The sequence below is a fragment of the Podarcis vaucheri genome (assembly GCF_965113315.1).
Source record: "Podarcis vaucheri genome assembly, chromosome: 15".
Taxonomy (NCBI): domain Eukaryota; kingdom Metazoa; phylum Chordata; class Lepidosauria; order Squamata; family Lacertidae; genus Podarcis; species Podarcis vaucheri.
The window spans coordinates 35,454,029-35,474,126 of NC_138753.1; the positions used below are offsets into that span (position 1 = coordinate 35,454,029).

General features: G+C 45.7%; 1 protein-coding gene and 1 long non-coding RNA gene across 6 annotated transcripts in view; one reads left to right on the plus strand and one right to left on the minus strand.

Moving 5' to 3' along the window:
• Positions 1 to 1,521: 1,521 nt before the first annotated feature.
• LOC309519446 (matrix metalloproteinase-17-like) overlaps positions 1,522 to 20,098 on the plus strand; it is a 134,883-nt gene continuing 116,306 nt past the window's right edge. For 2 of the 4 annotated variants that reach the window (XR_014213839.1, XM_082200436.1), the window contains exons 1-7: positions 1,522 to 1,713; positions 4,089 to 4,543; positions 7,217 to 7,349; positions 9,928 to 10,105; positions 11,083 to 11,366; positions 13,035 to 13,211; positions 17,066 to 17,156. Coding sequence is in view for 3 of the 4 variants with exons in the window: in XM_082200436.1 (XP_082056562.1) it covers positions 4,352 to 4,543; positions 7,217 to 7,349; positions 9,928 to 10,105; positions 11,083 to 11,366; positions 13,035 to 13,211; positions 17,066 to 17,156 (1,055 nt within the window). In the remaining variant the exon portion in view is untranslated. Of the gene's footprint in view, positions 1,718 to 2,135; positions 2,288 to 4,088; positions 4,544 to 7,216; positions 7,350 to 9,927; positions 10,106 to 11,082; positions 11,367 to 13,034; positions 13,212 to 17,065; positions 17,157 to 20,098 lie in introns of those variants that run through there. The other 2 variants (XM_082200437.1, XM_082200438.1) reach the window with 2 other exon arrangements.
• Positions 2,961 to 19,868, minus strand: LOC309519611. 2 transcript variants are annotated; one of them, XR_014213872.1, is made up of 4 exons: positions 19,353 to 19,868; positions 19,086 to 19,135; positions 17,022 to 17,184; positions 2,961 to 3,249 (listed from the first exon to the last, which is right to left on the minus strand). It is a non-coding gene; the product is annotated as an uncharacterized lncRNA (long non-coding RNA). The 2 variants fall into 2 exon arrangements; XR_014213873.1 differs by having other exon boundaries at positions 19,086 to 19,868.

Genomic DNA, 20,098 nt, shown 5'->3' on the forward strand with positions numbered 1-20,098 from the left:
AATATCTTAATCCAGGAACGACCAACTGCCCCCCTTTCCGATTCGGTACAGCTTGTGTCCCAAATTCACCCAGGAAATGATGTCACCGCAGGCTGCATCTGACTTAGCCAGTGCAACTCCTCATGTGATGTAAGAGCACATCTTAGATTGGAATCAGTGCACCCGTTCTCTTGTATGGTCAATATCTCATACGCAGATACATTATTTCCCCTCTTTCCAATGTTCAGAGGTGATTGCGGTTTCCTGTGTAGACAAAACAGTACCATTTGTGCACAAGGAGGAAGTATGAGCAGATTTGGGGGAAATCCAAAGTATACAGAATATTTAGAAAATATTTAGAAGAGGAAGAACCTAAGGAAGACATGCTCCGTGGCCATGCAATATTGCATGACTGTGTGGCTGTATACCTGGAGAAGGGCACGTCTGACCGACTGAAGTGCTGAACTGAGCACTCTGCTGCAACATTTTGTTACAGGCCCAGTGCTTTTTCCCCTTGGTATACTCAAGAGTATGCAGTACCAGCACCATTGTGGTTTTTAAAATTAAAACAAAAAGGTTAAAAGTGTGGCATTTGTTGCAACAACTTCATGGTGAGTACCGGCACCCTTTTCTCTCTTTTTCTTTTTCTTTAATAAAATCTCTGTCTTTTTTTTATAGAAAGAGCACTCTAGAGGCCCCACTTATTCTAGTGTAAAGTCCAAGTTCAGTCCTCAGTATCTCCAGCTGAAGGGATGAGGCCTCTCTGTCCAACCACCTCTACAATCATGGTCATGTTAAATGTTTATTGTGACCCTGCATAATATTTCATACAATTCAGTTAGTTTCTAATGCTTAGCCTAGGGATGGGAAACCGGTTAGCCTTCTCAAGGATGCTGGATTCCCACCTCCCATCAGCCTAAGCCAGCATGCCCAATGGTTAGGCCTGATGGAGGTTGTAGTCACCCCCCCCCCATCAGCCCTAACCATTGGATTACACTGTGATTGGGATCTGCTTTCTCATCTGAGTTTCCAAATGAGTGGGGTGTGTTTTGGGAGAGAGGCTTCCTATTTCTCAAGGTTTGAGGATCGGCAAATGTGGGAGGGAGTAGCTTTTCCTTCCGAACAAAAATCTCAACAAGATCACAGAGGATCTTTTTCTTTTTTCTTTTTTAATGATTAACTGCATCCTTCCAGGATGCAGAGCTTTCAGAATACTCACCCCTCTCTCTGTGTCCATTCATTTCCATTCATAAAATACTCGACCATTTAAATAACCACAAGGAACAGAACATGAAAATAGCCCCTGACAATATTAATCTGAAATACGCTTCCTCTGAAATCTTCCAGCATCCCATCTCTAGGCTATTAAGGAAGCATAAAAAAAACACCCCGAAAGAGGGAGAGGGAGGGAGTCAGCAGCCAGAGGCAATAATAGTTAAGTGCAAAGGCAGGAGATGCTTGCAGCTGTTTATTAAGTTGTGCAAAGCAGATTACAGCCGCCGCCAGAGTCTCTGCAGAGCTAGCTGGGCTTGGCTTGGATGGAGTGGGATTGGATGGGGAGGGGTCTCAGCTGCTGAGATTTAGCCCCACGCTAGGAATGGGTGGTTTGAGCAGCCCTGTTCCAGAGAGCATCAGCCGGCAGATTCCCTCCACTGAAGGCAGAGCGGAATTGGAGCAAAGTTCTTCTTAGGGGACCAGTCAGGAGGAGGGGAGCGTGTTGGCACTTCTGAACACGTGAGTAAGAGCTCCCGTTTTAGGATCTTAAGATGGTAACTCCTGCAAATCCCCAAGTGCTTCCAGCTGGAAGAGGCGAATTGGAAGCCGGAGAAGACAGAAAGAGAGGAAAGCGAATTCTGTGGGGATGAGGGAAGGGGGTCGATGAGACTGAATGGCTGTTTTACTTCTTGGGAAATGATAGTCACACACCCAATAGCAGGAGTGATATTTCTGGTCAAGGTGGAGGGGAAACATCCCTCTCTAATAGACAGTTCCTTAAGAGTATTGGCAGGGTGTGTACCAATCTCTAATGAATGAGGCGAGCCCCTGTGTATATTAAAAACAACAACTTCTATGATTCTATGATTGTACTATATATGTAAAAGTCTCAATAGGTTTGCCTTTGCAACAAGCCTGTGAAATCAGCCATGTTGCTGTTTTTCAGATAGGAAACAGAGGCAGACAGATAGCGACAGGGACTGCTCTTTAGATCTCCTAGATGCATGGTCCATGAATCTGCACTGGATTTTTTGGCCTTTATGAACAGGGATGATTGTTTCAGAATGGTGATGACCCACTGAAACAACAGCAGGTACCTGTAATCCCAGAGAGGGGAAAACCAGGGGCAGCTAGAGGAGAGCTGTTCAGATATTGTTGCCTTACTCTAGCTCCCACTAGCCCCACTCTGCACAGCCAGTGGTCAGAGATGATGGCAGCTGTGGTCCAACAACATCTTGAGGACTCCATGCTGTCTGCCCCAGTGCTCAGTCTCTGAAATCAGGGGTGCTTTGCCCACCCATTGCTAAAAGCTACAGGGCCAAACTAGGTGTCTTTGTGTGGCCTCTAGTTCTGTTTTCTTGTAGTTGGGGAGCAGAAATGGCAAGGACTGGTAGGCGGGCAAACAGTTCTTTTGCAGTTTCTGCCAAGGATCAATTCACCTGTTTTTTGGGACTGGCATAGACTGTGCAGAGTTGGCCCTAACAATTCATTCACTCATAATCTTTAAGTGTTTGTGTAGTTGTGTGTGTACGACTCTGCGGACACAGTGTGGGCACCTTCAGACTTTCGCTTATTTGTCGTGGGATTCAATTACATCCTAGCAAATTCAAATTGCTCAGTTTTTGGATTGTGCAACAAATGTGCTTCGCATAAGACGGGACTTTTTAACACTTAAGAAAGGTGTTGGGGAAATGCGCAGGACTGTGTTGGAAACCACTTCCTTTGACGCAATCTCATCTAACCTCCCCACAAACAAATCACAGCAATTGCTCCCTGACTATTTAATGCCATCTAATCTCTCTGCAAACAAATCAGGATGAATGCTCAGTAAACAGGTTGCCTGGGAGCATGTAGGCACGCAGATAGGAAGGGGTCTCAGCTTCCCTGCCCACCACACCCTGAATCTCATGGCTCCAGGCTCAGTCTGTTTGCCTTGTCTCCGGTTTTCTCTTTGTCCATCTTTGCTGGTGCGACGGCAGCAACAGGCAGAACAGGACAAAAGCAAATCGCTCTCTCTTCATACGGTCCTTGTTGACTGTGGACCTTCCCCAAACTCTAAAAACAAAACAAAACAAAACAAAACAAAAAGTGAAGGTTTATTGGCAGTTCTTTTTTGCAACCTTAAAAAAAAAATTTTTTTTAAGGAGCACATTGTTGCTTTGTAAAATAAGCTAGTTCTAACAACATTTAGTAGGCATAAGAGAGTGTGAAAAGCACAAAGGATTTTGTTGTAACCGAGTCCTGATATTTTATCATGTGTTGTTACTGGATGCTGTGAAAAGTCCCAGTGCTGCTGGATAATATGCTAAGAGCTGTGCTGGCACCTCTGACTAAAATTTCCTTGCAGTTCAGCAGCTTTCTCTCTTGTAGTTTTCTTCCCTTATAAATCTCCCCTTTCTCTACACACTACCCAGTCCAAGCCAAACTAAGCACTCTGCTCTCAAAATGCACAAGGCCTTTCATGAAGATCATTTTGATTTAAGGTTCATCCACACTGGTCCTGTACCTAAAAATCATAGGTCTGAGTGGTTTTCTGTTTGCCTCTTTGCTTCCCCTGGGAAAACCCACTCTATAGCTACTGCTGAACCAGAGCAAATATCAGTTTGCTCAGATTCAGAGGTAAGGAGCAGGTTTTTCCAGGGGAAAATGATGGAAAAAACGGGAGTGTGGACAAGCCTTTTTTTACTTTGCATTCCACACTTCCTCACGCCACTAATTGTGAAGATAAAGGTGAGAATCATGTATTTGCTGCCCTGGGCTCCTTTGAGAAAGGATGGGGATGCAGGGATGAGTTTGGAAATGTTGATGTTAACTGCTAGAAAGAAGTACATCGCCTAGTTTGGTTTACTTGTTGAACGATTCCATAGGAAGACTCTGACCTCTCTCTGTTTCAGCCATTTCCACCATTGAGGCTCTGGCGTGGGAGGTGATGTTTGCAACTGGAGAAATTCATTTTTGCCCACGTCCCACCCCCAGGAACGAAACGGCAGCTTTCCTAGATCCCCAGCCTGGAATCAGAGCTGACGGCAAGGCCTTTCAAACAAAATCAGCAAGATTGGCTGGATTGTGAAGGCTGCTTTTGGAGCCGTTCATTTCAGACTTGGGAGAATTGGAGAGCTGGGGGAGACTACTCAAAGCAGTGTGTTTTGCTAACTGGATGGAGACTGGGAAAGGGCATTTGCCCAAGAAACGTCCCATGAAGCAACGCTGTCAGCTGGAGTGCAGGCAGGAGACAAAGCTGTTACCTTTCCCTGGGTTCTTGGTTCTGCTCCTGCTGCTGCTGCTTCTGGCTTTGCCATCCTTTGCCCATCCCGGGCCCACTCCCACTGATGAGAGCGGAGAGATTGTGGTAAGTTGTTCCTGGAGTATGGTACCCCAGATCCAATAATTCTGCCAGCTAGCGTGAGTTTTAAGGTTGTGCAGCAACCAAAGAATCCAATGCAACATTTGCTCGAACGGAAATTTGTGCAACAGACTGAAAGCCGATTGATTACTGATTATTTTGAAACATGCACTCCCTGCTTTTCCAAGTAAACCCTCTCAAGGTAGGTGTTAGGTTGTGGGTGAACATATCAGACGACACAGCGATTCTTCAAACAGCTCTTGTTTATTCACAGGCCCAGAACAGAACTGAACTAAAGGGTTCAGCCAACCTGCTTATATAGAGCTCCACTACAAAGCAACAGTAACAACTTTCTGTAACTATCCAATCACTGAACGTCACTTTCAATCCCCTATTTGCATATGTGGACCTGAGTGAAAACTATCTACAGTATCCCCCTACTGGCCCAGGGTGAGAACTTCAGTACATAACAGTAGGGTTCCAATAATCCGGAGCCCCAAAACCCGGACAAGTTTGGGGCACCTCCCCGCCACCCTGCAGCTCCCTTGCTTGCCCCCTCCCTCTCGCCAATGACCCCTCCCTCCCTCTCGCCCGCCTGCTCACCACCTCCTCCCCTCTCTTTGGTCTCCTGCCAAAGATGAGAGGCTGAGTGGCCCCGGGAGGACTGTGCCAGGAAAGCCCTCTGGAGACTCCACTGGGCCTAGCATTGCCCACGGAGGGCTGTGGAAGGCCTGGTGGTCGCCGAAAATACTACTGGCCACCCCTCTCCCCACCCAAAATTTTTACAAATAAAAATAATTACAAAATACAAAAATCCATTGGGAGAGGCATGCTGGCCACCCAAAAGAGGACATGTCCGGGGAAACCCGGATGTATGGCAGCCCTATCTCAAGGTGACTTACATAGTAGTTTATGAATCAAAATACAGTGGTGCGCCGCAAGATGAATGCCTCGCAAGACGAAAAGGTCGCTAGACGAAAGGTTTTTGCGGTTTTTGAGCTGCTTCGCAAGACGAATTTCCCTATGGGCTTGCTTCGCAAGACGGAAACGTCTTGCAAGTTTGTTTCCTTTTTCTTAACACCGTTAATAAGTTGCGACTTGACTTCGAGGAGCAACTCATAGAACGCGGTGTGGTAGCCTTTTTTGAGGTTTTTGGTGATTTTTGAAGCTTTTCCAAAACTTTTCCGACACCGTGCTTCGCAAGACGAAAAATTTGCTAGACGAAAAAACTCGCGGAACAAATTAATTTCGTCTTGCGAGGCACCACTGTACATCAGTGTTTATATACATATATATGACAAGATTATGATTATGGTTTATTGAATTTATATACCGCCCTATACCCCGAGGTCTCAGGGCAGTTCACAGAAAAGATCAACATAAAACCCACAATCTATATAATCAAAACATAACAACAACCCATTAACACCTGCTCCGCCTTCCCCCAAAAGAGCCACATTTTAAAAGGGCATAGGATGTCAATCAGATCAACCAAAGGCCTGCTTTAAAAAGGAACGTTTCTGCCTGGCGCCTAAAGGTGTATAATGAAGGCGCCAGGATAACTTCCCTGGGGAGAACATTCCACAGGCGGGGAGCCACTGCAGAGAAGGCCCCATTCTCGTGTTGCCACCTTCCAGATTGCTCAAAAAGGAAGCCTTCTACACAAAACACACACACACAAAAACCAACAACCCAGCAGGGGCGGAGGAAGGGATGGTGGTGGGGGCATACCGCCCCGGGTGTCTTCGCTGAGGGGGGTGACATTTGGTGTCATCGGGGGAAGGGGGGAGCTGCACCACTTTGCAGGCTGCACTCTCCCCTTCCCCCTTTGTTTTGACGGCTTGGGAGTTGCAGGCGGGCAGTGCGCTGAATGTCCGCCATTGGCGGCTCGCTCCACCCCCATGGGCGGCTCGCTCCGCCCCTGGCTGCAGGGCACACACGCCGCTCCATGCACCCAAGCAGCTATCCTGCGCCTGGGAGGGCACCTTCCACACCACACACCCCCTCGGGAGCACTCCCGCCCTGGGCAGCGCGGGCATATGCTCTGCTGCTGCCATCCAGGAGTAATAAAATACACATTCAGCAGATACTATGAAATTTATTTTCCACAAATCCAACTCTTGTCAAAGGGCATCATAGCAAAATAGGTATCAATGGGCAGAACCACTTGAAACAGAGAAGTCTTCAAAGCCTTCCTAAAAGACTGGAATGTGGTACTTTCTGGGCTTCCCATAGCTGGCCGCTTTGAGAACATGATTCTCGATTTGACAGGTCTTTTTTTTTTTTGCCTGGTGTATTCTAGTCTTTTCTGACTTGGTCCCCTCCAGATATTTGGGACTACAACTCCCATCAGCCTCGGCCTTCTTGGCCAATGGGCAGGGATGACATGACTATTGATTTCAGCTCCCGGCAAATGAATCCGTGAATCAGACAACTAACACAAAGGGACAGGACTTTGGCACGCAGTGGTTCTCAACCTGTGCGCCCCCAGATGTTGTTGGACTACAACTCCCATCATCCCTGAGCTCTGGCCTTGCTAGCTAGTGATGGGAGTTGTAGTTCAAGAACATCTGGGGACCCACAGGTTGAGAAAGGCTGGTTAGAGGATTTGAGATCTTGGAAAGAAAGGTGAGAAAGCTACATTGACCAGAGATCTTTACCTATTGTGTTTTCCCCTAGGAGTGGCTGACCCAGTATGGATACCTTCCTCCAGCGGATCCTGTAACAGGCCAGTTGCAGACATGGGAGGCAGTAACCAGTGCCATTCGTGTAATGCAACGTTTTGCAGGCATTGCAGAGACTGGGATTCCAGGTATAGTTCTATTTTTAAAAAGCAACTCTTAAGAATTCTAGTTCCTGTTATTTCTCACCGGCTATGTTCACGCCAGACTTGTATTGAAGCACTAACCTTGTAGCTCGTACCAGCATGCTGGCCGGTATGTGAAGTTTCAGTAGAGACTCTTGGTTGTGAATCCCCCCTTGGTTGTTCGAACCCCGCATTGGGTAAAATATTTCTGCATTGCACAGACTTGGACTGGCTCCTTCTTTGGCACCTACTTTATGGTCTTTCGGGTAGGAGATTAAGACCTCCCTCCCAGCCCAGCCCTTTTAAATTCCTAATTTTCAAATCTAAAATCAGTTTTCATTGTTTCCTGGGGTTGCTGTGTGATTTCGTTACCCTGATTTTATTCTCTGCTTTATAGTTTGTTATTTATAGTCATTGATTGATTGATTGATTGATCGATCTCCCAACTCGGATAGCTCAGTCAGTGGAGCATGAGACTTTTAATTCCAGGGTTGTGTGTTCAAGCCCCACATTGGACAAAATATTTGAGCATTGGATTTGATGACCCTTGTGGTCCCTTCCAACTCTATAATTCTATTCAATCATTCTGTTCTATTATATAGATAAATAGTTGCCCAGAAAACTTTTCTGTTGTTTATAAACAAACAGATAGATAATGAACAGCTCTAAAGCTGGATTCCAAAAATCTCCAGTTGTATCCCGTATAAGTGAGCTCTGCAGATGTAATCTCTTGAGTCTGGAATTGATCCAAGTACAGATAAGACCAGGATTTATGCTCAGAAAGGCTAGACTAAAGTAGAATTCCAGGGGGTGGGGTCAGAATATGCACCCCCCCAAAAAACAAAACCTCTAATCTTCTAAGGCAGGCGTAAATGTGATTCCTGGCCCACCAACTTTTGGGACTACAGCTTCCATCATCCCTGACCATTGGCCTTCTGTCTGGGGCTGGTGGGAATTGTAGTCCCAAACCATGATGCCTAACCCTGCTTGAATAAAACTACACATAGTTTTCCACTGTTATTCCAAGTCTGAGGCCAAGTTGAATTGATGAGTTTCAGAGGGCTTTCAGAGATGACCAGAATCTTAAATATCATGGCATTCAAATCCAGACTTGTGGTCTGTTCCCCTCCAAACAAACCATGGCTGGAACACAAGTTTTGTTCTTGGCTTATTGCTTGCGGCTTGTTTGGAGGAAACAAGCCCAGATTTGGATACCAGAAGACACCAGACTATGGGAGCAAAATGAGCTGTGTTTGAGCACACTGTATGAGCACACCCGTAATTTGCCTTAAACCACAGTTTATGTTTTAATTATGGTTCAACGTCTGCATGCAAGCCAACTCTGTGCCCGGGTTGAGCCACTTCAGATTTTACATGGGTGTGCACACAACAAATACTTATCGGTCCCAAAATGTAACTGTGAGCATTCGCTTGCAGTCTGATGTGGTACCGTAAGTCTCAGGCACTGATTCAATACCTTGGTAAAAACTAGGCTCAGGCAGGCAGCATGGAGACCTCCTGATGAGTGCATTCCCAACTGCCCCAGCCGTATGTACATATGCATGATGGGAGCTGTAGTCTATTAACATCTGGATGGCACCATATTGGTGACCCCTAAACTTGAGGGAGGCAAGATTCTGGACTAGGAACATAGGAAGCTTCTACTGCTGGGCCCGGGGGTAACCCGTGAAACGTGGTCCAGGACCGGAACAGAATCCGAAGCTTCCGCTAGGAGTTAGTCCGACAGAGCCAAGGCAGGACACGAGGCAGGAAACCAGGCAAGGACAGGTACAGGATCTCAGGCAGGATCTAGCATACAGCAATGTTGCTCCCGCAACCTGGGGCGGGGTCCGACAGTCTTTTATCTTTATCAGGGTAGCAGCCGGTCCTGATCCCCCGGCGACTCACCTCCCTGTTTCGCCCGAAGGTGAGCACTCCTCCTGCGAGTACTCAGGTCTCTCCTTGTCTCAGACCTTAGTCTCTGCAGCTCGGGAGACGTCAGTGAGTTACTAGACCCAGGGGCCGCCCCAGCCTCCCCTGACCCAACCGGTAGTGGAGCAGCTGTAAGTGATGGCGCAGCTGAAGGCAACAAGGTAATCCCCGCATCTGGAGCCAGGGCAGGCTCAGGCCCCTGACTTGGCTCAGCTGGTGTTTGTTGCAGGAGAACCTATGCAGACTGTAACTCTTCAGGACCAGGCCCCAGACTTGGTTCAGATGATGCCTGAGGCAAAGGATCTGGTGCAGACTGAGTCTCCTCTGGTTCTGAGTCCAAGCCTGAGTCCTAGGCCACCACAGTCAGACTATTGGTCCATCTAACTTGTCTATACTGACTGACAGCAACTATCCAGGATTCTAGACAGAAGTTCAGACAGAAGAGCTACATTTCGATCAGCGCCGGATTTAGGGTGGCGTGGGTGATTCCCCCACACAGGGCACCAAGCCCAGGGGGCACAAAACAACAACAACCATCTATATTTAGATTGGTACCTACTCAAAGTTTTTTTTTGTGTGTGTGTGTTGTCCTCGTTCATGGCACCATATTACAGAGCCCTCCCTTGTTTCTATTTCCCTTGAACTCAAACAGATGATGCCACGTTGGCTCTGATCCGAATGCCCCGCTGTTCGCTTCCCGACGTTATCAGCACCTTCCCAGAAAAGCTTCCTCTGCGGAGGAGCAGGAGCAGGAAAAGGCGGAAGAGAAGGAAGAGTCGGAGCAAGCGGAGCGCAGGCTCGGTTTGGATGAAGCGGAACATTTCCTGGAAGTAGGTATCGGCATTGTTGTTTCCAATGTATTTATTTGCTCCATTTCCCACTAGTAATTGTTGTTGCACTGTGTCTCCCATCAGTCCTGGCAGAGGCTGATAGAAACCCAGCAATATCTGGAAGGCTTCAAGGTCCCCATCCTTGTGTCGGTATGCCTGAAAGATGAAGCAAGCTGGTGGTGCATGACAAACGTGAAAACAAAGAAAGGGTTTGTGCATGCTAGATAGTCTACCTGTTGGGCTGAACTGAGGAGAAATGGTGGGGACCGCCTCCCCCTTCTCCTGAACCTTCCTGAGAACAGGAGGACAGTGTAGATTTAGAACAGTGGTTTGCAGAAGGGCATACTGTAGTTCAGAAGCTGGGAAATGTTGGAAGAGGAACAGCAGGAAGAAGAAGCACCAGGGGAGAGACAGCTGACAGACTCAGTGTCTTTGGAAAGTATTCCTGACCCCCTTCTCCCAAGACCTGGTGGGCATTGAGGGTAGTGGGAGGGATCTAACTCCCCAAAGCCTGACACTATCAGGTTGCTATGTGGGCCTTCACTTGTAACTTGTAACTAGCCTTTATTGGCTGAAGTTAAAACAGCAAAATCATAAATTCATACAAAGTCATCCAAATTCATTAATAATCCAAATACATACAATATATCAAAGACTAAATAGCAACCATTGAATAAATCAGGCAACTTTAGCTTTTCAAGATCTCGGCTAAGTACTCCAAAACAATCTTGGTAGTTTTGGAAGTATCACCCCTCAACAAATATTGGATTACAGACTCCTTGCAAATCATTTTTTTTTTGAGCTGTGAGGGGTTCAGGAGGAGATCTCTGCGCTGGGCCTTCACCAGTGGACCTTCCCTTAGACGAGTTTTTGATTTGATCCAAGAAGGGTCTCCTCACCTTCTATTCTGTGTCTGGTCCAGGACAAAGAGGTGAGGGATCTGGTTGCTTCCCATCTGTACATTGTCTCTAACATAGAGTGAAGACCTACCCACGGGAAGCCCGCCTCAGCCGAGAGACCATGCGAGTATTGATGTATTATGCCTTGAAGGTATGGAGTGAAGCTACACCCTTGAACTTTCATGAGGTGGGCAGCCACACGGCTGACATCTCTGTGGAGTTCCTCCGCCTGGACCACCGCGATGGCTACCCTTTCGATGGGCCGGGTGGAATGGTCGCTCATGCCTTCTTTCCTGGAGACCCTCAGAGAGCTGGCAACGTCCACTTTGATGGCGATGAGGAATGGACGTTCCGTTCACCAGGTGACTTTGCTTTCTTTGCATGGTGGGTTGGGGATGGAAGAGTCAAGGTGCATTTCACCATAAAGAGAAGGGAAACAGTGGCAGTGGAGGCAGGGCCACTGCCACAACTAGAAGAGGGATTTGTCTTCCCAATTTCCTTTTGGGATATTTAGTCACTATCCACTTGATGTTTGAGGCTTACAAAGTTCTTTGCACTGGGCTTTGCCAGCACTGATCATCAGTGGACATCATCGTAACGTCATGAGATGGGCCTTCTCTGCAGTGGCTCCCCGTCTGTGGAATGCTCTCCCCAGGGAAGTTCGCCTGGCGCCTTCATTATACACCTTTAGGCACCAGGCAAAAACGTTCCTCTTTAACCAGGCCTTTGGTTGATCTTATTGACATCCAACACCCTTTTAGAATGTGGCCCTAGAGCTGGCGAAATAGTCATCCACTTAGAATCACTTAAACTGCCTGGGTATTTAATTCGGTGCTGAAGTGATAGCAGAGTTTGGTGTCTGTTGCACTGGGAAGGTTGATGAAGGCTTCCTTGCACCATGTGCTCTGTAGGCACATTTTCAGCAGTTCATCTGCTCTTGATTGTTTTGCACCTGTCTGGGACCCTTCAGATCTTCCACTGGTGCTTGTGAGGACTCTGAGCCCCTTCCCCACCACCCTCTTAGCAGTGATGGTTACCTTTTCCTTCCTCGAAATCACAGAGAGCTTCCTCTTTCAGCCCTATGTGCTTTTCAAGGCTCAGATTCCTTCTAGCACAGGGGAAGTTAGTCTCTATGGGCATGCTTTCTCTCCTCCTGTTTTTCAGGGGTGGGGGGCTGCTCTGGGGTTAGGGAGCGGAGATGTAACCACATGGGGTGGTGCCTATGACACTCATTCAAAAATCTAAATGTGCCCACGGAGCTGAAAAGGTTGGTGACCCCAGCCATGGTTGGATTGATATTGAATGGACATGTATGCCTTGTGCAAGCCATTGGGCTAAATGGACTTCCTTCCTTCCTTCCTTCCTTCCTTCCTTCCTTCCTTCCTCCCTCCCTCCCTCCCTCCCTCCCTCCCTTTCTTTCTTTCTTTCTTGTTTCCATTTTTTTATTTATGCTTTTCAAGTTTATACATTTCACTAATTTTATACATTTCACTAATTTTACAATCATTCTGACATTTCAAAACTTGACTTCCTTCCCCCTCTTTCTGCAGTTCCTCAAATTTATTTTTAATATCTTCTGCATATCCAAATTAACTTATTTACTCATTTATTCATCTTCTTTAAATATATACTCTTAGAAACCTGCAGGGTAATACAATAATCCTGCCAATGTCCTTATCTGTTTACAGTTTGTTTGTAAATATTCAATAAACCATTTCCATTCTTTTATAAAAAGTTTGTTATCTTGATTTCTTATTCTTCCAGTAAGTTTTGCGATTTCTGAATATTCCATAAGTTTTTGTATCCATTCTTCCTTTGCTGGGACTTCTGCTTCTTTCCATATGTGGGCAAGTAACATTATTGCCGCTGTAGTTGCATACATGAATAAGTTTCTATACATTTTAGGTAGTTCTGTCCCTATAATTCCGCAAATAATGGGTTGTTGTTTTTTACAAATGTTATTCTGTGGTTGGTTTGCCCTGGCAATGTGTTTGTGATTCTCCTGATAAGTCACACTCTTCTTTTGGCAGATGACTTTGGCACCGACCTATTTGCTGTGGCAGTTCATGAGTTTGGCCATAGCCTCGGGCTGGCACATTCACCCTCCAAGCATTCGATCATGCGCCCCTATTACCAGGGACCAGTGGGAGACCCACTGCAATACCAGCTGCAAGCGGATGACCGGACTGAGATACAGAAGCTTTATGGTATGTGCAGTGGGTGGATTGCTGAGCAGCATGGACCTACTCTAGGGAGGACTTTATCTAAGCCTCTCTAGATCATTGGGACCTACTGAGAGGTCTCTGGGTGATTTGTAGTAGATTGGCAAGGATTCCTGACTTCCGGTTGCTGAGCATTTTGTGACAAAGGCCACATTTGCACCACACATTTGAAACACTATGATACTGCTTTAACAGCCGTAGCTTCTTCCAAAGAATCATGGGAACTGTAGTTTGTTAAGGGTACTGAGAGTTGTTCCCCTCGCAGAGCTGCAATTTCCAAAGTGGTTTAACAATCAATCTCTGGGAATTGTGTAGGCGAGGGTCTCCTAACATCTCTGTAATGATCACTGGAAGTATACAAAGGTACAGTTAATTTTCACGATCTTTACCTTTAACTAGATAACAAGCTTACCCAAATTGATCAAAACAGAAGTCTTCATCTGCCTGTTCTGGATAGGGTTGCCATATTTTTTAAAAAGTAAAAACAACCAGGACACCCTAAAAGTTTTTTAAAGTTTTTTTTTTTTAATTTTTGAAAACTCGAAGGTTGTTCAGCTTTTTTTTGACAAACCCCTAAGTTGTTCACAAAAATGCCCCAAAACCGTGATTTTTCAATTTACTTGCCAAAGATCCAGCCCTCATCCTGGAGAATGAGGCTGGATCTAGACAAATCAAAGAAGCATTTCAGTTAAACACGTTGTAAACTTCGTAGGGGAAATCAAGTTAGCAAAAACAGACCTCCACAGCGCCATCTGGTGTCACAGTGTTAGAATGCATAAACAGAGCATATAAAGCGTTTTTTCTTTGCCATTGTAGCTGAGTCCTGACTTCTTCTTCTTCATCCTTCACTGCTAGCACTGGTGCAAATCTTCCCACTGCTGCTTGCAGAAGCAGACAGAGGCAGAAGCTGCAGATCCATTCCAGCCTTTTTATTCTGCCTACGTCTCTCTCATGTCTGCGTCCTTCCTCCTCCATTCATCTCTCCCCCACTGCTGCTTCCCTGCAGGTCACGACCACTGATGGGGGTGGGTTGCCCTTTGACACTATCTCCTCCTTGCCATGACCCCTGGCTTTTTGAAACATTACGGTGTGTCTGGGTACCCCCAGCACTCACCAATGCATGTCTATGTACACCGCTTAGAGTCTGTTAGAATTCCTGCTCTGTGATTGCAGTCATGGGATTGTTGTCTTTCACATGATGGTATATGTTTTGACTCCACAGAGTGGGAAGTGACAGAGACAGGATGTTTGTGTTACTGTGTTCCGTGAAGTGGGACAATTGTCCTTTGTTTTTTCTCTTTACTGTCTGACGCTGGAGAAAGAGGGAGCCATGTTTAAGTGCTCCGTGTATGTTTATATGTAAATAAAGTAGATTAGCCAAAATGCTGAGTTGTTGAGGTCTGTTACGCAAGCTGCACAAACTCTGTGGATCCCTAAGTGTGCCGGTGTCTGTTGGCATCGGTCGCTGTGATGTTCGGGCAAAAGAAAGCTTTTGAAGCTCCTGAACAATCGACCAGGAGGGAGGGAACATGCCAGTCGGGCATGTTTCTCTGCCGGGGTCCTACTCGAGTGTAGGACAAGCTCCTGACAGAGACTTCAGTAACTGAGCAGTATATTTACCTAAAATAAATACAGTACATCTTGGGGTTCTGGGAAGAAACAAAACAGATCTCACTGGACTGAAGCCTGTCCTCCTCTTCTCTAGATAACATATTGTAGCAGGTCAAATAGGCCTCTTAAAGAGGATTAGGGCCAAAGAGTGTTAATATTGCACATCTCTGATCCGTCAAACTGTATGCCCATATTTGCTCCAGCTGGGCAAATTCTTAACAGAGCCGCACTTAGATTAATAGACTTACCGTTTTTTCCTAAGATCCATGGAAAGGCCTGTTAGGATTGCCCAGTCTGTCCTTCTATAGTCAGAGAATCCTGACAGCTCCTTCAGTGAGCTGCAGAAAAACACGTACAGGCTGGGAAAAACTAGTCCCAAATCTGGTTTGGAAAATGAAATCCTTGGGATTTTGCAAAGACGTCTTTAGGGATGTGAAAAAGCAGAGCCGTGCTTGTATTCCAGAGTCAACTTCTCGTACTCTGGCAGATGAAATGGGATATTTTTACTTTGGCTGTATCTTCTTCTTCTTTGGCGATCATTCGTAGTCGAGTAAGATTGTCTTCCATAAACACGGCCTTAACAGTGAGTCCGTAAGTGATTGTGGAGGCCAATTCTGGATCCACACGTCCTTCCACAGTGGGGACATAGGTTTCCAGGCAGGAGTTGATCATGGTGTGGATTTGCCATGTGTGCCTTCCTCCTAGCACGTTTCTCCCTTTTGTCCTGAGTTTGAGCATCTTCAAAGCCCATGACACCTTTGGTAAAGGCTGTTCTCCAACTGGAGCACTTGCAGGCCAGTGTTTCCTAGTTGTCGGTGTTTATACTACATTTTTAAAAATTTGCCTTGAGAGAGTCTTTAAACCTCTTTTGTTGTCCACCAACATTACACTTTCCATTTTTATTTTTTATTTAATAAATATTTTTTTATTAGTTTTACACATATTTTTCCAGCATAACATCCTTTTAAACATCATTTCGAATTTTTGGACTGTTACAGAATGGGGCTGTGTACCAGCAGATAATACGCGCTTTGGGTGTGCCTGGTAAAAGCACCTCTGAAACCACCCTGTGATAAATTCATAACTGTTAATGCTGCAACCAGCCTTATATTCCCAAACAAAACAAAGCGATCCCTCACATTTTGAGATGCAGTCTGAGTTTGGACAATAAATAAGCAAATCACGAGCTATAGCCGATGATGAGCAGTGCTAGAGCAGGTGATATTTAAAGCTCCGCAGAACTGCAGAATTCAACCTTTGCCAACCTGATGCCCTCTAGAGCAGGCTTCCTCCATCTCGGCCCTCCAGATGTTTTTGGCCTACAACTCCCATGATCCCTAACTAGCAGGATCAGTGTCAGGAATGATGGGAATTGTAGTCGCAAAACATCTGGAGGGCCGAGGTTGAGGAAGCCTGATCTAAAGCTTTCTGCATGTTTTCCAGTGCTGTGCTGGCTGATGGGACTTGTTGTCCAAAACATCTGGAGGGTGCCAGATCACATGATAGGGCCTGCATGCAGCTCAGGATGTGGGCTACCCACTCCAGAAACCCCTCACTCCAGTTTGGTGTAGTGGTAAGCTTGGCTATGAAACTCGCTGGGTGCCATCAGGCCAGCTGCCAACACTCAGCCCAAACTAACTCACAGGGTTGTTGTGAAGATCATATGGAGCTGGGGGGGGATGCATGGCACTCTGACCCCCTTGGAGTAAAGGTGGGATAGAAGATGCCATAATAAATAAAATAAAATAAAATAAAATAATTTATTATTTGTACCCCGCCCATCTGGCTGGGCTTCCCCAGCCACTCTGGGCAGCTTCCTACAAAATATTAAAATAGAGTAATGCATCAAACATTAAAAGCTTCCCTAAACAGGGCTGCCTTCAGATATCTTCTAAAAGTCTGGTAGTTGTTGTTCTCTTTGACATCTGGTGGGAGGGCGTTCCACAGGGCAGGTGCCACTACCGAGAAGGCCCTCTGCCTGGTTCCCTGTAACTTGGCTTCTCACAGCGAGGGAACTGCCAGAAGGCCCTCGGCGATGGACCTCAGTGTCCAGGCAGAACGATGGGGGTGGTGACGCTCCTTCAGGTATACTGGACCAAGGCCGCTTAGGGCTTTAAAGGTCAGCACCAACACTTTGAATTGTGCTGGGAAATAAATAAGCAAGCAAGCAAATTGTGTATTTACGTTTGCACATCCATGTTATCTTTCTCTTTCTTTCTCTCTTTCAGGAAGTCGAGTTCTTCATTCTACGGAGAAGCCAGAGGTAACCTCGCTGCTCCCAGATCTTCTCTCCTTGCCGCACGACTTCCCTGCCCTCAGGTTAGAAAGGGCCCTTTCTACCACATACCTTGGGGAAAGGGATAGACAACGGGTTCTTTACCGCATATGCATGCACTGGACCCCACTCGACGCCGGAGTTGTTCCCAGCAGCTATACATCTGCAGTATCGAGTATGATGCTGCAAATGATGGCACAGAGCAGGTGTGGGGAGCCTTTGCCCCCCCCCCAGATGTGGCTGAGTTGCAGTGCCCATCATTCTTGGCCATTGGCTGTGCTTGCAGGGTCTGAGTTGTATTTCAGCAACATGAACTATATATAAAACATGTATGGCTAACTTGCAACCCAAGTATAGCTCCCTAATTGATTTCTGGCCCTCATTCACACACAATAATTCAGCTGCTGTGCTGGCGACACACACACACATACAACACACACACACAGTGGAACCTCACGCCGTAAACCCAGAAGTAAATGCTTCCATTTTTGATAGTGCTTCGGAAATCGAACTTCCGAGGTGGCTTCTGTATTGGGTTTTTTGTGTTAATTTTTCTGTTTTGAGACTTCCATATTGAGTTTTCGAATGTTTCGGAACTCAAATTGTAGCACCCTGCTTGTGGTTAACGCTTAGCTGGAATGAAATATTCAACGCAGCAATAGAGAAATTAAAATAATTATTTATTTGTCAGACAAATAAATGAGAGGCACAGTGGTATATGGTTACCAAGCTCTGGCCCGGCCTCCTGCCATTATGGCCAGCACTTATATTCCCTTAATCCAGCCCCCTTTGCTCCTCCTGTGGCTACCTCTGTCCAATCAGCCTGATTGAATTTCCTATTGGCTGATTGCTAGAACCAATCCTAGAAGATACACCCATATCCTCCTGTCCTTATATGGAACACAAAGAGCTATATATTGTTACATCTATAAATGACAAATAAGTAGTAATATATCTTACATGTGTCTCAACAAGGCATCTTAATTACCAGCTCACCTCTTGCCCTCCTTGCCCTATTGCCTTCTAAAACAAATGGTTAATCTTAAATTTTTATCTTAAACATATGTCAAGGATCTTGAGTTTCACATCAACATTGAAAGATCTCCTTCATTTGAAGGTTTCTAAACAAATGTCTGACAACTAATATATCAGGACTGCTCAGATGGCGTCTTTCCGTCTGGCAGGGCTAGGCTGGTGGCTGACTTAATTTAACTCTTACAACTATATGAAATCTAGCATTTCTTAAATCCTTTGCATAATTACATTTAAGACAATATATTTAATACATAACATAGGTAGCCTTTTAAAAGGAATAAGGCCTTTGTAAAGTAGAAAAGGAACTCAGTAAAAAGGAACACAGTAAAAAACCGCTTTAAAAGAAGCCTCTCCAGTTTACATTCCCCCCCCTTCTCCAGCCAGCTGCTTTTCCCATTAGCTCTTCCCAACATTTATTGCCCTTTAACTCTCTTCAGTTTAAGAAAGAAACAGCTTTAAAAAAAGACTTGCCAGCTAGATGCTTCTCCATTTGGTCTTTAACCTTGGAAAGAAGATCTGGCTCATTTTACTGGGAGGCACATTGGCATTATTTTACTATTTACTCATTCCTAATTATTTATTTCTGCCTTTTTTATCTTCTGTAACATATAGGGTCAGTGTCCTCACTCAGTCTGTAATTCCAGCTTTTACGACTTTGAGAATTGTTTTCTGCTATCAATCAAAGGGGCCCTTGTCTAGGAGAATAAACATTACCAAGGTTGTAAACTGCTGGCTTGAAACTTTTGAAAATCTAAGCTCTCTCTTTAATATACAAGTCCTGATCAAACATTAATAAAATGCAGGCTTATGCCTGATGCCTCAAAATGGTCTTCTGGAACGGATTACGTTAGAAAACCGAGGTTCCACTGTACACACACAGACACACACACACACACACACACACACACACCAATCCTTTGTACAAAAGTTAAACTCACATTTGTTGCTCTGCCCACTAGGTTTACTGTGTAAAATGTCGGACTGCTGTCTGTTGAGCACATGGCATATAAAAATAAAAATAGGCATTGCAATGGTTTTCATTGGGTAAGCATCTTCCCGTTTCTTGTGTTAACAGAGAATTCTGCATCATAAATCTTCCTCCTGTCTGAGGGTTTTATGCAGCTCAAAATCATACCCATTAACAAAAGAGGACCCAGGCTTTTTACTTGTTTTTGTTTTTGGTTTTTTTTTGTTTCGAAAATCACCTTAATAGTCTGTAGCTTTCCCCAGTGGAATAATTCTTGTTTCCTACAGTATGGTGCTGTGTACGGGCAACTTCCTAGGCTCCTCTCAGTAGACCGGGGGTCTGGGAAGATGATCAACTGGGCACCTTTCAAATTCTGGATTTGTCCATATGTGCCATTGCAGCTTTATGCCTTTTGCACATGCTCTGCAGCCCCTGTGTTGACCCCACGGTCACTGCTAACTTTAGTGTAAACAGGCATGGCAGAGTCATCAGTACATCTGGACTGTGGGAGGGTGCAAATCTATCCTCTTCCCTTCAAAACTGCTGTATTGATTCACTGACCGGCTCGCTTCGGTAGATCAGCATTCCTTTCATAGCTCTGCGGTTTGGAAGATCAAGATGTTGCTGCATCCCTTTTTATTGCCCCAAATTCTTTCTTGGCCTGAATTTTTTTTAAAAAAAAATTAAGTGTGCAGGGTGAAATAGCTTCCTCCATGTGGGGATCACTTTCTGTCAGCCTAACCTCCCTTGCAGGGTTATTGTGAGGATAATAAGTATATCTGAAGGAGTATATCTGAAGGAGCGTCTCCACCCCCATCGTTCTGCCCGGACACTGAGGTCCAGCTCCGAGGGCCTTCTGGCGGTTCCCTCCCTGTGAGAAGCAAAGCTACAGGGAACCAGGCAGAGGGCCTTCTCGGTAGTGGCGCCCACCCTGTGGAACACCCTCCCATCAGATGTCAAAGCGATAAACAACTACCTGACATT